Consider the following 16328-nt stretch of genomic DNA (forward strand, 5'->3'; position numbering starts at 1 on the left):
TGCAGTAACCCATTGTTACTACTGCAAACATGTACGGAAGCTTCTAGCCCCTCTACATTGTTTATTTCGGGGGGTGATCTGCTGAATAGTGGAGTGCCTCGTGATTAACTCATAGGCCATGCATAGTTTTTGGCCAGAGAACCCCCTTTAAAGTGACCCCCTTTTAGACTCTCCCTTACTAAAGCTCCTGTGTCACACTTACCTGATGTTCATAATTTTTCCCTGGGGCTTTTGTAGTGTGAATATTGTTGCTGTAATGAATATTGTCTCTCTAAGGAGGCAGAGCAGCATGGAGGAGGGAGAGAGCAACAGCCGGAATCCATCAGAATACAGGAGGGGTGTCTCTACCTCAGACTTCCTTTAGGCAATGCAGGCCTGTCCTCATAGAGCAGAGCTGAAATAGCCCCAAGGTCTGAGGAAAATAAACAGCAGTGTAGCATCCCCTACGGGTAAAGACTTGTATATCGGTTTTAGGCCAGGACTAGACGGTTGGTCTAAAGATAGGTGATAATCTTAGGTTGTTGTCTTCTCCTGCTACAGTGAAACCAACTTCCATAACTACACCCTAATCCCACTGAAGGAGGAGTTCAGCAGGGGACGTGGATTAGAAGTAGGAGCTCGAGCCTGGGATAAGGGCGATGTTCTGCTTTTCTTCTGTGATGTTGACATATACTTCACACCTGGGTTTCTGGACACCTGTCGACTGAATGCAGAAACTGGTGAGTGAACAGGTTTGTTTAAAATTGAACATTAGCCTATTAGCCGTTGATTTTATGATGAGAAAAAGTGAAATCCAAAGCTGATGTCCACTGGAGTTTCCATTTGTATCTGCTGAAAATATTAGTCATGGTGGTAATGCAAGCCTCCAAAGATTCAGGATCCTGATGGAGTCAAAATACTTAAAGGGGTATTCCAGGGAAAAACTTTTTTTTATATATATCAACTGGCTCCAGAAAGTTAAACAGATTTGTAAATTACTTCTATTAAAAAATCTTAATCCTTTCAGTATTTATGAGCTTCTGAGGTTAAAGTTGTTCTTTTCTGTCCAAGTCCTCTCTGATGACACCTGTCTTGGGAAACGCCCAGTTTAGAAGAGGTTTTCTATGGGGATTTGCTTTTAAACTGGGCATTTCCCGAGACAGGTGTCTTCAGAGAGGAACAGAAAAGAACAACCTTAACTTCAGAAGTTCATAAGTACTGAAAGGATTAAGATTTTTTAATAGAAGTAATTTACAAATCTTGTAAGGCAAAGGGATATGGATACCGTTCTCACCAGCTCCGGACACCTCCTGCACCTGTGCTGCGGACTGCTGTGATGAATATATGTAGAATTCATTTCTATCAGTAAAATCATTACAGGCTTTAATATCTAGAATAACAGAAAATTTAAATAAAATAAAAGTAAAAATAATAAATAAAAATAAGAGTGAGTTTGGCACTATCTCAGAAATACCGTATAGCCTTAAACCAGATCTCAGATAGTATTAGTCATTTCGTCGTCTCTACCATTCCTATAAGCGATACAATTTTTATAGATGGCCCTTCTGTTTCATACTAATTGTATTTAATATTTGGGATTATCAAAATAGTCAGGCTTACAGCCATATTGGTATAAATCTAGGATAAAATTCGCACACAGGAGTAACGGCCAAATAGGATGGTGTGAATTAGCTCGTAGAGAGCCACCTCAGGTTTTCCTAAAATAGGGTGTGATCCATGTATTATCCAGGTATCCAGTTTTTCCATGCAATTTTAATGTGATGATGCGGTAGGTCATGTGACCGGACCGCTCAGTATTTTAATCGTGTTTGTTATAAGATGTATTAGTCTACGATTAAGCCCTGCAAAGGGCGAAACGCGTCAGACATCTTTATCTGTATGTATCCTGCTGTGGAATAAATAAAGACAAGCCTTTTTTACCCCATACCTTGGTGCCGGACGGAGTTCTTTCTAATTTACAAATCTGTTTAACTTTCTGGAGGCAGTTGATATATTAAAAATTTTTTTCCTGGAATACCCCTTTAATTCTGACATGTCCTTCCATGGTAGGATGTTCTAATATTGTTGGTGTATTCCTCTCCTGTTCCTCTTCTGGGAAGGGGAAAAAAACTGATAAAACCTCCTGGATTTCATAAAATTATATTTAGTGTGTGTTAATCTCCTCTGCAAACAGTTCTGCATATTAGAAAGTTGGAGGGGGCATTAGAGACATTGTTTGTCCACAGACATGACACCACACAGTGGCCATGGCAGATTTCATGTTAAAGCATTTTGGTGTAAACATAGCTCTGGCCAAAGGGACTGGGGAGTGTCCAGGAGTCAATGCAATTTATCGTATATATTTTCTTTTTGTATGCTTACAAATATTGGTGTTTCTAAGATATCATTTTTGGAAAATGCCTTAGGATGTTGGCATTCTCTCAAATCTGACTTTTTTTTTATTTTAATTTTTTCTAACTCCAGAATGGGCTTAATATTATAGTATGTTTAGTAAAGGAGTCCAGAAATTATTTTTCCATTAATATTAGTAAGTATCTCTTTATCTTAATGGTGTAGGTAAGAAGGTGTTCTACCCAGTTGTGTTTAGCCTTTACAATCCTGCTATTGTGTATGCCAATCTGGAGGTACCACCGCCCGTGGAGCAGCAACTGGTAAGTTCCACTTTTTTTGTTCTGACGAAAACTCCTTCTGTTAACTTGCAGATTGTGTCTTCTTTTGAAACTAGCGGATAAACCCAAATTCAACTTTTTGTTTCTTACTAGTCTACTGTTTCTCACAGCCTTTTTTACGACCCTTGTGTCAATAAAATCACGTATTTATTGGTATGCATTAAAATATACCTCTGTGACAAAAAAGAAAAAAAAATTATAGTGACATCAATAATATCCCCTGTTGTCTGGGCTTAGGTGTACAATGGTGATTATTCAGTCTACTGATAGCATTCAGCAATCATCCACATCATAGTCTCATGTTAATACATCAATTTCTGGTGCCTTATCTCATTAGACCTATGTACCTGATAAATTGCACAGGTATCAGCACATATACCCATAGAAGATGTTCGGATATAACCCATTAGGATATGTGTAGATGTTTTCACTCACCAAAAGGCACCAGACATGGAAAACAATAAACACCCGTGAAAAATGTGAAATTAAAAAAACAATACAGTTTCCTCTGTTCCGACATGTTTCCCCCCCCCCAGGATAAGGGGTTTCTCAAGGAAATTAGAAGCAGTTACTCCCCTCGATATGGGATGATGTCCGTAATTGAGTCTGGTTTAGATACAGCACATGCCTATACAAAACATATATGCCAATTACTCTACACCGATACCAACCAGTAATATGACAAAAGTAAGCAGCTAGTGATACCAATATAAGCTACCTACCCTCCGATATGGGGCGCGTCATATGCATTCGCCGCAGCGCTATCCGCGATACAGCGCCCTTCCGCACGCCGGCATGCATGTGTTTGATGACTTCACGCAAACTTCTGTGGCAGCCGGCCGTTACCGAGATCAGCTTCCGGGGCTTGACGAATTACTTGCGGTTCATCAGTGTGTATCACCGGAGATCCCTATCCACGCCCCTGATGACATTCATGTCACGTGAATAAACCACATGACGAGCCAGCTGACATCTAGTCAAGTGAGCGCAACAGCTTCACGTGATCTAATCATGTAAACACACTGTTTATTCAATACCACAACGTGTGAGGCTGCATCACTTAACCCCTTGGTAAAGAAAAACACCAAAATACGCATTGCTGATAGATGTTTATAATAATTCCTGTGGATAATGGTACACATTGCGGTATTATGACAATGGCAACTGTTCCGCTCTCAAAACACTGACTATGTGTGGTTCTAAACGGACAGCTAAACACTTGTTAGAGACTCCAGTAAACAGAAGCCCATGCTTGTATTGTCCACCAGAGGACTCCAACTTTATTTTAGTCTGTGAAACTGCAATACAATACAATAACAACATATCAGTACACATGGAATCATTAGCCTAGCATAAATGACAAATAACTAAGCAGAAAGGCACTTACAGGTGATGATGTCCCAAACCTCATGGGAGAGATAGATACATGCTGCCTGCCCAGTGGAAGAATGACCTCAAGATGGTGGAAGAGCTTCCTGGAACAAAGGTCACTTCCTGTCTGTATAAACTATCTGTGTAAGTAAAGCTGATATTAACTTCTGCCACTAGATGGCAGTGGTACACTACACAACCTATCATTATAATGCAGTTAACCTAAAAAGGCAGCACACTCCCTGCCTGATATAATACATTATATCACTACCTATACATATCTGATGTACAGGGAAAAACATATTAATAAGATATTGTATTCCTGACCAGAACTAGTAACAAACTATAACATAAGTCCACAATATCAGTGTCTCTTGGCTGTGGCACTTCAAGCCGGTAATCCACATGAAGAAATAGTTCTGTCCATAAACCCATCTTCAGATAGGAGAAGCCGCACTAGGCCAAACTATCTCCTACCCCATTTGTAATCCACAGAATGGAATTCAGCTCGTGGCAAGTGTCACATTTGAAAACTCTCAGTGACAAGCTCTTAGTTATGTATTGAGCCAATAACAGAATAGAAATACTCAAAGGAGAACAATGACATCAGAAACTGGTCTGGCGTACACTTTAACAGTCCCTTGTTTCGTGACTTTTACTTCAACCTTTCTGACATTACCATCTTTACTTGGCAACGTATTTGTGACAATTCCCATAGGCCAGTTATTTCTGCTTTCTTGAATATCTTTCAATAACACAACATTTCCCACCTTGACATTGGGACCAGTCTCTGCCCATTTCTTGCGACTTTGTAAGGTAAATAGGTAATCTCTCCTCCATCTCTTCCAAAATGTATCAGCCAGACATTGGACTTGTTTCCATTGCTTTGCATGAAGTTCTGTTGTACTAAAGTCTCCACAGGGGGCTGATAAAGAGTCTACCTTTTGGGTCAAGAGCATAGCAGGGGTAAGAACTGTTGGGTTATCTGGATCTGTAGATATTGGTACCAAAGGTCTTGAATTAATGATGGCCATAACTTCTGCCATGAAAGTACTCAAAGTCTCATGAGTCAGGTGAGTGGGTTTGGATTGGAGCAACATTGCATCTAAAATTCGTCTAGCCACACCAATTAATCTCTCCCAAGCACCTCCCATGTGAGATGAGTGTGGAGTGTTAAAGAGCCATGTACATCCTTTGTCTTGGAGATAATCTAGAAGTTCTGCATCATTTGAGCATATATGCAGCTCCTTGCATGCTCCTACAAAGTTCGTACCTCTATCTGAGCGAATCAACTTAGCCGGACCACGAACAGAAAAGAATCTTCTCAGAGCATTGATGAAACTGGATGCTGACATGGACTCAATCAATTCTATATGCACTGCTCTTATAGAAAGACACGTGAAAAGAACAGCCCAGCGTTTGCTGTCAGCGCTGCCTCCTCTAGTTCGGCGTGTTACAACTTCCCAGGGACCAAACACATCAACACCCACACTAGTGAATGGAGGTTCAGGATTGACTCTATCTTTTGGTAATTCTGCCATCTTTTGGCTTTCAAATCTCCCTCTGAGCTTACGGCATACGACACATTTGTGAATGATTGCAGACACTAGACGTTTTCCACCAAGAATCCAGAATCCTGCAGCTCTGATTGCACCTTCAGTAATGTGTCGCCCTTGGTGTACTGTTTGACTGTGATAATATCTTATGATCAAGGTAGCAATGTAGTGATCGTGAGGAATGATGACAGGCTGTTTCTCTTCATCTGACAGCGTGGCATAAGATAAACGGCCACCTACTCTCAATAATCCATATTGATCTATAAAGGGACTTAGTTTTGTAAGACGGCTATGTTTAGGAAGCATCTTTTGCTGTTCAATACAGTCATATTCTTGCCTGAAACATGTGCGCTGTACAGAAGAAATTATAACTCTCTTGGCTAGTGAAAGTTCTTCTAAACTAACCCTTTCATGGAAAACTCTCCAACTTCCAGGTTGATCATCATTAGGTTTCTTTTGGAAGCTTTTGGTAACATGGATTAACTTCGCTATAACCCTGTTCAGTCTCTTCCAGTCCGAAAATCTTAAAAAACGATGTGGCTGCAGTCTAGCGTCAAGGGCTTTAGTACTGAAGCTTACTACTTCTGACCTAATTTCAGGATCAGCTTCGGGCTCCACTAAAGGGTAAACATTGGTGTCAGGACTATCTACAGCCGTCTGATACAGAAAAGTTGGCCCTGAAAACCATATAGAGTTCTGAAGGCAAGCTATCTGTGTAGGCCTGGTAGCATAATCTGCAGGATTTTGTTCTGAGGGCACATAGAACCATTGCTCTGGACGTGTTGTTTGTCTGATCCTGTTCACCCGATTAGAAACATATAAAAAGAATCTCTTTGTAGTGTTGCAGATATAGCCTAGGACTGTTTTACTGTCTGTAAAGAATTTCACAGCATCTAGGTCTAGGTCTATCTCGTCTCTCACTAGCTCATACAGTTCAACCGCTAGTACAGCTGCACATAACTCTAGACGTGGGATTGTGTGTGCTGGCCTAGGACTTAGCTTGGATTTTCCCATAACAAATCCAACATGGCAGACATTTCCTACATCGCTTACCTTCAAGTAAGCAACGGCACCTATTGCTATAACAGATGCATCTGAAAAGATGTACAGTTCTTTTTTGCAGGCCTGTGACAATGAAAGAGGTACATAACACCTGGATATTTGTAAACATTGTAAGGCTTGTAAAGACTCTGTCCATTGGACCCACTCTTGGAGTCTTTCTTGTGGAAGTAAGGCATCCCACTCACTTTCTCCACTTGATAGTTCACGAACTAAGGCCTTACCTTTTATGGTGACTGGTGCCACAAACCCGAGAGGGTCGTAGAGACTGTTAACAGTGGATAGGATCCCTCTTCTTGTGAATGGCTTTTCTGCTGAAGAAACCTGAAACACAAAACAGTCTTTATCTAGATCCCAGCTTAGGCCTAGACTTTTCTGCAATGGAAGGGTGTCTGTTCCCAGGCAAAGGTCTTTGAGGTCTTTAGCTCTGTCTTCTGCGGTGAAAGCTTCCATGACTTGTTTGCTGTTAGAGGCAATCTTATGTAGTCGCAGATTAGACTCTGCCAGCATTTGTTTTGCTTTGTTGAGAATGTTAACTGCTCCTTCAGGTGTGTTCGCTGAAGCAAGTCCGTCATCTACATAGAAATGTCTCATCACAAAGTGCTTGGCATCTTGACCATAACGTTCTGCACCTTTCTGGGCAGCTTTCCGCATACAATATATGGCAACAGCGGGGGAAGGGCTGTTACCAAAAACATGTACTCTCATTCTGTACTCTGTTACCTCTTTATCTATGTCGTTATCCTTGTACCACAGGAAACGCAGGTAGTCTCGATGGTCCTCTCTCACTAGAAAACAATAAAACATCTGTTGCACATCAGCTGTGAAGGCAATAGGCTCCTTCCTGAAGCGTAAGAGGACACCCAGAAGTGTGTTGTTTAGGTCTGGGCCACTCAGCAGTACATCATTTAGTGAAATGCCTTCCTGTTGAGCACTGGAATCGAACACAACTCTTATTTGATCTGGCTTGTGTGGATGGTAAACGCCAAACATTGGCAGATACCAGTGTTCTTTACCTTTATCCAGTGATGGTGCTAATTCAGCATGATTATTGTCCAGCATCCTTTTGATAAATTCTGTAAAGTCTTTTTTCACTTCAGGCTTTCTTTGCAAAGTTTTGCGTAGTGTGTTTAAGCGCTTCATGGCTTGCTCTCTGTTACTAGGTAAATAACACCTTGGTTTGCGAAAAGGTAAAGGGGCTACCCAATTGTTGTTCTTATCTTGGAAAGTCTCTTTATCCATGATGTGGAGAAAGGTTTGATCATCTATGGACATTGCTTGTTTGTCATCATCTTTTGTCTTCTGGAACACTGAGTTCCCTAAATTGTCGGTCTTCAGACCACTACTAATATTCCTATCATAACTGGAAGGAGAGCCACAGTATGGTTTTAGGGTTTCTTTAACAACAAAGCTGTTTTGGCATGGACTGAGAAGGGACGTGCGTCCATTTGTTAACACAGATGTCTTAGAAGTGTTGACACTGTCAGGCCGATGAGCTGCTCCCAAACAAACTTCTCCAACTATAACCCACCCCAAGTCAAGTCTTTGCGCATAGGGGGCATTAAATGGTCCATTAATTTGTTGGCGTACCTTATGCACCTGTAGAATGTCTCTTCCAAGAAGTAGAAGAATAGAGACGTCTGTCTGGACAGCTGGAATAAGGTGAGATATTGCATTAAGATAAGGATGATGAAGGGCCACTTCTGGTGTAGGGATCTCTGATTTATCATCTGGTATCATATCACACTCTATCAAAGTGGGAAGTGAGAGATGGATCCTCTTGTCAAGAGACTCAATAGTAAAGTCAGTAGCTCTTCTCCCTGAAGTTTCTATCACTCCTGCACATGTCTTTAGGGTGTATGGAACTGCCCTTGATGTAATGTTGAAGGCATCAAAAAAGTCTGACCTTGCCAGCGACCTGTTACTTTGTTCATCCAGAACCACATACATCTTTACTGCCTTTTCTCTTTTCCCTGTGGGGTACACTGTTGCTAGGCAGATCTTGGAACATGATCGTGGATTTGTACTGTCACCACAGATTTCAGTGCATTTGGACATTACTGGGATAGCTGATTTATCTTTTTGCTCCCTGCCCTCATCTTTTGGGGTTTCAGTGACCTCTAATGGTTGATGCAAAGTATTGGGGTGCAGAGCTGAGATGTGTCTGTCACTGCCACATTCTGAGCAATTTGCTTGTATTTTGCAGTCTTTAGCTATATGTTTGGTGGATTCACAACACTTGAAGCATATGCCGTTTTGTCTAAGAAAGGCTAACCTTTCCTTGATAGGTTTACTTTTGAACCCTTTGCACTTGTTTAGAGGATGGGGCTTTTTATGAAGTGGGCAAAGTCTGTCAGGGCCTTCAAAGGTGTTTACCTTGTAGCTGCTTGAATCTCCTGGGTCCTCAGAGGGAACTGTTGTCTTGTGGGTGATCACTGAAGTCCTATTGTAGGATCTAGGTGGCTTTTCTGCCTTAGGCAGTTGGCTGCTGGTGATGAAGGAAAAACTGGGATCGCACCTCATCTTAGCTTGCTGCTGTACAAACCTAGAAAACACAAAGAAAGGGGGGAAGGGGACACCATGTTCTTCTTTGTATTTAGCTCCAACACTCACCCATTTCTCTTGCAGGTGGTGAGGTAGTTTCTCCACTATAGGCTTAGTACCGTTGGCAGTATCTAAATGTGCAAGTCCCCTTAAATAACCTTCTTCTTTGGCACACTGGACTTCCCAAAGAATATCACCCAGCTCTTGCAGTTTTAAATTGTCTTTGCTGTTTAGCTTAGGGAAAGACTCCAGTCTTTTCATCAGAGCACCTTCAATTGCCTCTGGTGATCCATATCTTTCTTCTAGCCTTTGCCAGGCCATATCGAGTCCTACTGAAGGGTTAAATAGGTGTATCCTGCGCATCCTTCTTGCATGCTCTGCAGACTCAGACCCAAGCCACTTTACCATCAGGTCTAGCGTCTCAGCTGCTGTTAAGTCCAAGTCTTTGACTGCATTCAGAAAAGAAGCCTTCCATGCCCAGTAATTTTCTGGGCAGTCATCAAACTTGAGGAAGCCTGTATTAACCATTTCTTTACGGATAAGATATTTAGTGACGTCTTGCATGCTCTGGTGTTTGGGTTGCTGCGGTGAGGATTCTTCTTTTATCACTCTGGTACTGCCAGCCTCATGGGTTTGTTTTCGTGCGCTCAGGAGTTCTGATGGTTTTGGTTTAAATTCAGCTGACTTTGGATTGAGAAACGGTATTGTTGAGCTGCCACTTGAAATATCTTGGACATACGCCCTAGTGCGTTCTGCAGAGGAAAGCGGTTTCTCGGGCACATCTGGGCCTTCGTGGATAGATTCCATTCCAGACCGCTCAATATCCGCATAAGCTGCTGCTTCTGCTGCTGCAGCAGCGGCTGCACACTGACGTTGAAGAATATGCAACTTTGCTTCCTGTTCAGTTTTTTCTTTTATAATGGCAGCCTCTTTCTCTGATCTTTCCTTCATAATGGCAGCCTCTTTCTCTGATCTTTCCTTCATAATGGCAGCCTCTTTCTCTGATCTTTCCTTCATAATGGCAGCCTCTTTCTCAGCAAATTCTAGCTGAACGCGAGCAGCCTCTGCTTTGGCGCGAGCCCTGGCAAAAAGGGCACTTGCTGATGAAATCTGACTGGACCTTGCTGATCTAGATGAGCGTGAGCGTACATCATCCTGCTGGACACTTGGCGCGCTCTCCCTGCCTTGATGTGTCCCGGGTAGCTGATCTTCAGCATTATACTGACTTCCTGATCTTAGACTCATTCTGTCTGTGCAGCAACTACTATCTCCAGGCTTGTTGTGCTACCACCTTTTCACTGTTCCGCTCTCAAAACACTGACTATGTGTGGTTCTAAACGGACAGCTAAACACTTGTTAGAGACTCCAGTAAACAGAAGCCCATGCTTGTATTGTCCACCAGAGGACTCCAACTTTATTTTAGTCTGTGAAACTGCAATACAATACAATAACAACATATCAGTACACATGGAATCATTAGCCTAGCATAAATGACAAATAACTAAGCAGAAAGGCACTTACAGGTGATGATGTCCCAAACCTCATGGGAGAGATAGATACATGCTGCCTGCCCAGTGGAAGAATGACCTCAAGATGGTGGAAGAGCTTCCTGGAACAAAGGTCACTTCCTGTCTGTATAAACTATCTGTGTAAGTAAAGCTGATATTAACTTCTGCCACTAGATGGCAGTGGTACACTACACAACCTATCATTATAATGCAGTTAACCTAAAAAGGCAGCACAGCAACCACATATAGATATTTTACAGGACAATAAAGGACAGTTAATTAGAGATAAATTGATCATAATTCTAACTTCACATTAGAAAAGGGGGGGGGGGGGGGGTGGTGAGTGTTACAGGGAGTAGGGCTAATGATACTTCACCCAAAATATTCCCCTATACAAAGAAAGATTGGGGGGGTTGGGATACTATAATATTAGTAGCTAATTCTCCCTAAGCAGAATAGTCCTACTGCCCTAATGATTCACGATATAACTCTCCACTCCATCTTCATATTCGTCCACTATTTTGTCATTATTATTAAGGGGAAATAATACGAAGCCATAATCTATCTTTTATAATTAACGTATGCATACAAGAGAAGGCTTCAATAATAAAAGCAGGAGTACATTGGCGCTGAACGGACCCAGGACACAGCAAGGTAGGAAGATAAAATCCAATTTATTCGATGCAACGCTTTTCCGTGCGTTACATCGAATAAATTGGATTTTATCTTCCTACCTTGCTGTGTCCTGGGTCCGTTCAGCGCCGATGTACTCCTGATTTTATTATTGAAGCCTTCTCTTGTATGCATACGTTGTGGAATCCACACCAGGAGGGCTGCAGACGGACCATTGTATCCAAGCGTTTCCCAATGTGGTGTATGCTGCTACACAACCACCCAGGGTGAGCAGTTAAAATTAGACTTCACTCTCCCCTCCCCCCTATGTCCGGTGGGGTTACCCTATGGAGTGCCTTCTCTTCTGCTTTTATAATTAAAGATGGAATATAACAGATTAGATCTTAAAGCCGGAGACACTAGTGCCCCTCTAACAGCTAAAGTCCCATACCTAATTTCCCTGCCTTTTGAGGGACCAACCTCCTTAATATTGTGGTCTCAACCATGGTTTCATGGTTACATTCCCTTCTCTAACTAAGTGAGGGACCTAGCGGGATAACATCCTAGGGAAAGGACCACATGTACCTCTTTTTCTGCTCTTTCCTTTCCCTAGGATATTATCCCTCTAGGTCCCTCACTTAGAGAAGGGAATGTCACCATGGTTGAGGCCACCCTATTAAGGAGGTTGGTCCCTCAAAAGGCAGGGAAAGTAGGTGTTGGACTTTGGATCTTTAAAGCCAGAGAGAGAGTAGTGCCCCTCTAACAACTAATCTGTTATATTCCATCTTTAATTATGAAAGGGCGAATATGGCTTTGTATAAGTATTTCTTTCCCCCTTAATAATAATGACAATATAGTGGACGAATGAGAAGATGGAGTGGAGAGTTATATCATGAATCATTAGGGCAGTAGGACTATTCTGTTTAGGGAGAATTAGCTACTAATATTATATTCCCCCCCCCCCCCCCCCCCCCATCTTTCTTTGTATTGGGGAATATTTTGGGTGAAGTATCATTAGCCCTACTCCTATGTGGTTGCCATGGTCATAATACCACAGTGTACCCTTATCCACAGGAATTATTGTAAACATTTATCAGCTGTGTGTATTTTTGGTATTTTTCGTTACCAAGGGGTTAAGTGATGCGGCCTCACACACACTGTGGTATTGAATAAACAGTGTGTTTTCATGACTAGATCACGTGACTAGATGTCAGCTGGCTCTTCATGTGGTTTATTCACGTGATGTGAACGTCATCAGGGGCCCTGGAAGCGGATCGCGGTAAGGGCCGGCTGCCGCATAAGTTTGCGTGCGGTGTCATCAAACACATGCATGCCGGCGCGCGGAAGGGCGCTGTATCGCGGATAGCGCTGCGGCGAATGCATATGAAGTTCCCTATATCGGAGGGGTAGGTAGCTTATATTGGTATCGCTAGCTGCTTACTTTTGCCATATTACTGGTTGGTATCGGTGTTTAGTAATTGGCATATATGTTTTGTATAGGCAGTATGTAATTTGATTCAGGCTCAATGTAGAATGTGAATGCTATTATATGAATTTGCCAAACAATTTATTTCTAAAAGATGAATGCTGAGAAACTTAAAGATTTTTTGACTCTTTCTTGTCCTTTATTTCAAGGTCCATAAGAAAGACTCTGGATTCTGGAGGGACTTTGGGTTCGGAATGACCTGTCAGTACAAATCAGATTTCCTGACAATTGGTGAGTGGTAAACATAGTGAAATCCTGTAATTCTGTACTTTATTGTACTATATATGCTTGGACTGCATTGATCTATGTCCAGTTCTTCCTCCTCTCCTGCACAATAGTATTGTTTATCATCAATTGATTTGTAAATGCTAAATGTGAGAATAACATAGATGTATCCATTTAACATCTGTGTGTGTGTGTGCATGCAACTATCTACATGTATATATAAATGCATGTAACTGAAATTCAGCAGTATAAACACAGTTCTTATAAAGTTCACATTAGGCTATCACATACAAACATATTTTACAATGGATTCTCTTTTTTTCATTTAATTATTTTTTGCCTTTATTCATAGGATTACATTTTTTTTTCTAAAACCATGATTGTATGTCTTCCTTCTGTTTTTTTCTGTATGCAGTATTAGTTTTGGCTCCCTCTACTGGCAGATAAAAACATGCATGCATTTAACGATTCTATGTTGACCATATTTTGTTTGTTTTGCAGGTGGCTTTGACTTGGAGGTCAGAGGATGGGGAGGAGAGGATGTTCACCTTTACAGGAAGTACCTGCACGGGGATCTGATTGTGATCCGTACTCCGGTGCCCAGCCTGTTCCATTTGTGGCATGAGAAGCACTGTGTGGATGAACTCACTCCGGAGCAATATCGTATGTGCATTCAATCCAAGGCTATGAATGAGGCATCCCACCCTCACCTCGGCATGCTGGTCTTCCGAGAGGAAATTGAGACCCACTTGCGCAAGCAAGCCTTCAGGACGAACAATGAATCAGAGGCATAAACATGACATTTTACATGGAAGATAAAAATTGAGCTTATGTTACAGGCTACTAATAGAATGTGGACCATATGTTTTTGGATGTGGGACCCTGTGCAGGGCTTTAACCATCTTTAATCCTCTCACATTAAGGCATGGCAATGAGTCTCATACTATTCATTATTATGCTGGTAAAAATATTCAGAGCAGGGATTCTCTAAAGCAATATAGCACCTGCACACTATCTGTTATGCCTGCCTAGGAATATATGGTTAATATTTAACAGCGTTGAAATCGTGATAGACATATCATCTTTCTGTATCAGCATTGGACATTAAGCATGCCATCGGCACAGAATGGGAACCAAAATGGTACATTAAGGCCTGGTAGCTTCCAGCTCCTATGTGCCTTAATACTTCAGACACGCAGAAATAGTCAATATACTCTGTGCAGTACAGTGACACGTTACCAAGTACTGTAAATAGAAGTGCACGTATGTATAATGTGTGTGTACGTACGCACAGCATATCGCACCTGCACAACCTTTTGTTTTGTGTATTTTATAGAATTGTTTTGCTTTATAATGCTTCGTATACCTAGCACAAGGTACCAAGGATACAGTATCCTCATCCCTAATCTACAGCTGCTTTGTGTGGTAGCTGCACCCATTAGCGCACACAAATAAGCACAATAACAGTCCTAAATGCCATCGATGCCAGTTCCATCCTATAAATTGAGCAACGCTTAGACAAACATTTGGAGATGGTCATAAACCAGTAAGATTCCAGTTTTATTTTTTTTTATTACAAGTTTAAAAATGCAGTTTAAGGACCGGATTATCACTTGATGTTCACATCATTTCACTGTATGTTACACAACATGTTAATTTATAGATACATTGATTGATTCAGAATATTCTGTAATTATGATGCTTGATGGGTACTCCAGTTACCAATGTGGGTATTTGCAGAGTTGTTAAAGGGGTATTCCAGCAACTAAAAAATCCCCTATTCACAGAAATGTTATAATTGCAAGGGGGTGACCTCTGGGACCTTCCACTCTACCACCTTGTCTATGGAGCCATCAGAGAGTACAGAGAAGGAGGGTGTGTGCGTGTGTGTGTGCCATCTCCAACGGCTCTATAGACAATGAGTGCCAACCTACCACCCATTAAGCGGGGAGAGTCAGGTCCACGTTTAGATTACAGTTGAGGATCTCGCACAATGACTTATTCCCTTTCCTGTCTGTAGTGGATACATTTTTAGTCAATAGAATACTCCTTTAAAACTTTTTTATTTGTTTGTGTGTTTTTATTATTATATTGAAATTAGAATTGTGGTTTTATAATAAAAAAAAGAAGAAAAAAAACTTTTCTGCAAAATTTGCACCAGTAAGCAAGGGAAAAAAAGTGACGACCGCTATGGGGGGCTAATTTTGGACAACCATGGGTAGTCACTGTTCCACTACAATGGAGTGAATGTGGTTAAGGGCGTTGCTTAAGCTGGGCTCATCTGTCAACCAATAGTTTTATTTTCTAAACCATCCTGGGGATTCGGAGTTGTTGCAGTCAGCAAAACAGAGCACAAAATAAAAGCATGTTTATATTGAGTGTTCTATAGGGCCATGTTCACACGAACATACAGTAGTGTACCTGCAGCCTCTGATAAATCTGATATTAGCAGTGACCAAAAAAGACAAGGTCCGCTCAAAACATGCCACCTTTGCAGGATCACTTTGACAAAGAACATGACAGACTGTGGGGTGATCTGCCAACCAATTTCGGTACGTAAGTCTATTGTCACCTGGGATTACTGTAGGTGGATATTGTTCCAATATTCTTTTACATACAGATTAGAATGATTCCGTTATAAAGGTACATTGTTGTTGTTCTGGTATCTGGTACTGTTTTAGTATCATTTTTTCTGTTATATCCTAGCTATGGAAACAAGTATTACATTAAAGGTGTGAAATGAAGACTGGGATCATGTGAAGTATTGTTTTGTACTTTATATTGTTGTATTTTTAATTGGCATTTTTTTCTTGTCTTGGACTAAACTGTTCTAAACCCATTTGTGGAATTCTAAGACCAGAGGATAGATTCACGTTTACCAAAGAGCTTCTGCTTTTTAGTAGGTGGTTGTAGAAACTCTGCGGACAAGTCTAGACTTTTTTTTTTTTCCTGTGTTGCCGTTGGCACATAAGGACGAAATAAAATTATTTTTTGCTATGGACTGAGTGTCTTTACTGCATTGTCAACTGTAACGGATTTGAAAGTGTCTTACCTAATGTAAATCTTTACCTGGGCATATACTTATTCACCCAGGAAGAAAAGTCTGATTACACTAGGGGCCTAAGTCAATACACACATGTGGTGTCGGATGAGGGTAATACATAGTAACATAGTTCATAAGGTTGAAAAAAGACCAGTCCATCAAGTTCAACCTATAACCCTAATGAGTCCCTAATGTGTGTAATCTTTTCGTGACACCAGGGCGTGGTTGATCTATACACCACCCGAGGTAGGCCAG

General features: G+C 41.3%; 2 protein-coding genes across 3 annotated transcripts in view; one reads left to right on the top strand and one right to left on the bottom strand.

Annotated features, from left to right (window-relative positions):
• The window catches only part of LOC130346713 (chondroitin sulfate N-acetylgalactosaminyltransferase 2-like), a 30985-nt gene extending 14960 nt beyond the window's left edge, over positions 1 to 16025 (top strand). The window contains exons 4-7 of the mRNA XM_056554576.1: positions 541 to 719; positions 2557 to 2651; positions 12955 to 13036; positions 13532 to 16025. Coding sequence (XP_056410551.1) covers positions 541 to 719; positions 2557 to 2651; positions 12955 to 13036; positions 13532 to 13824 — 649 coding nt within the window. The 3' untranslated portion in view covers positions 13825 to 16025. The remainder of the gene's footprint in view (positions 1 to 540; positions 720 to 2556; positions 2652 to 12954; positions 13037 to 13531) is intronic.
• Positions 3836 to 10935, bottom strand: LOC130346712 (uncharacterized). Of its 2 annotated transcripts, none has more exons than XR_008884870.1 (2): positions 4057 to 10935; positions 3836 to 3967 (listed from the first exon to the last, which is right to left on the bottom strand). XR_008884870.1 is itself a non-coding variant. In XM_056554575.1 (2 exons), the coding sequence occupies exon 2, from the start codon at positions 10442 to 10444 to the stop codon at positions 4628 to 4630; it is 5817 nt and encodes a 1938-aa protein (XP_056410550.1). In that variant the 5' UTR covers positions 10445 to 10631; positions 10721 to 10935; the 3' UTR covers positions 3840 to 4627. The 2 variants fall into 2 exon arrangements, 1 of the variants encoding a protein (XP_056410550.1); XM_056554575.1 differs by having other exon boundaries at positions 3840 to 10631; positions 10721 to 10935.
• Positions 16026 to 16328: the final 303 nt, after the last annotated feature.

The sequence above is a fragment of the Hyla sarda genome, unplaced genomic scaffold (genome assembly GCF_029499605.1).
Source record: "Hyla sarda isolate aHylSar1 unplaced genomic scaffold, aHylSar1.hap1 scaffold_80, whole genome shotgun sequence".
NCBI lineage: Eukaryota > Metazoa > Chordata > Amphibia > Anura > Hylidae > Hyla > Hyla sarda.

Excerpts from the sequence above, each read along its gene's own strand:
- LOC130346712 (XM_056554575.1), bottom strand. The coding sequence starts at position 10,444 with ATGAGTCTAAGATCAGGAAGTCAGTATAATGCTGAAGATCAGCTACCC.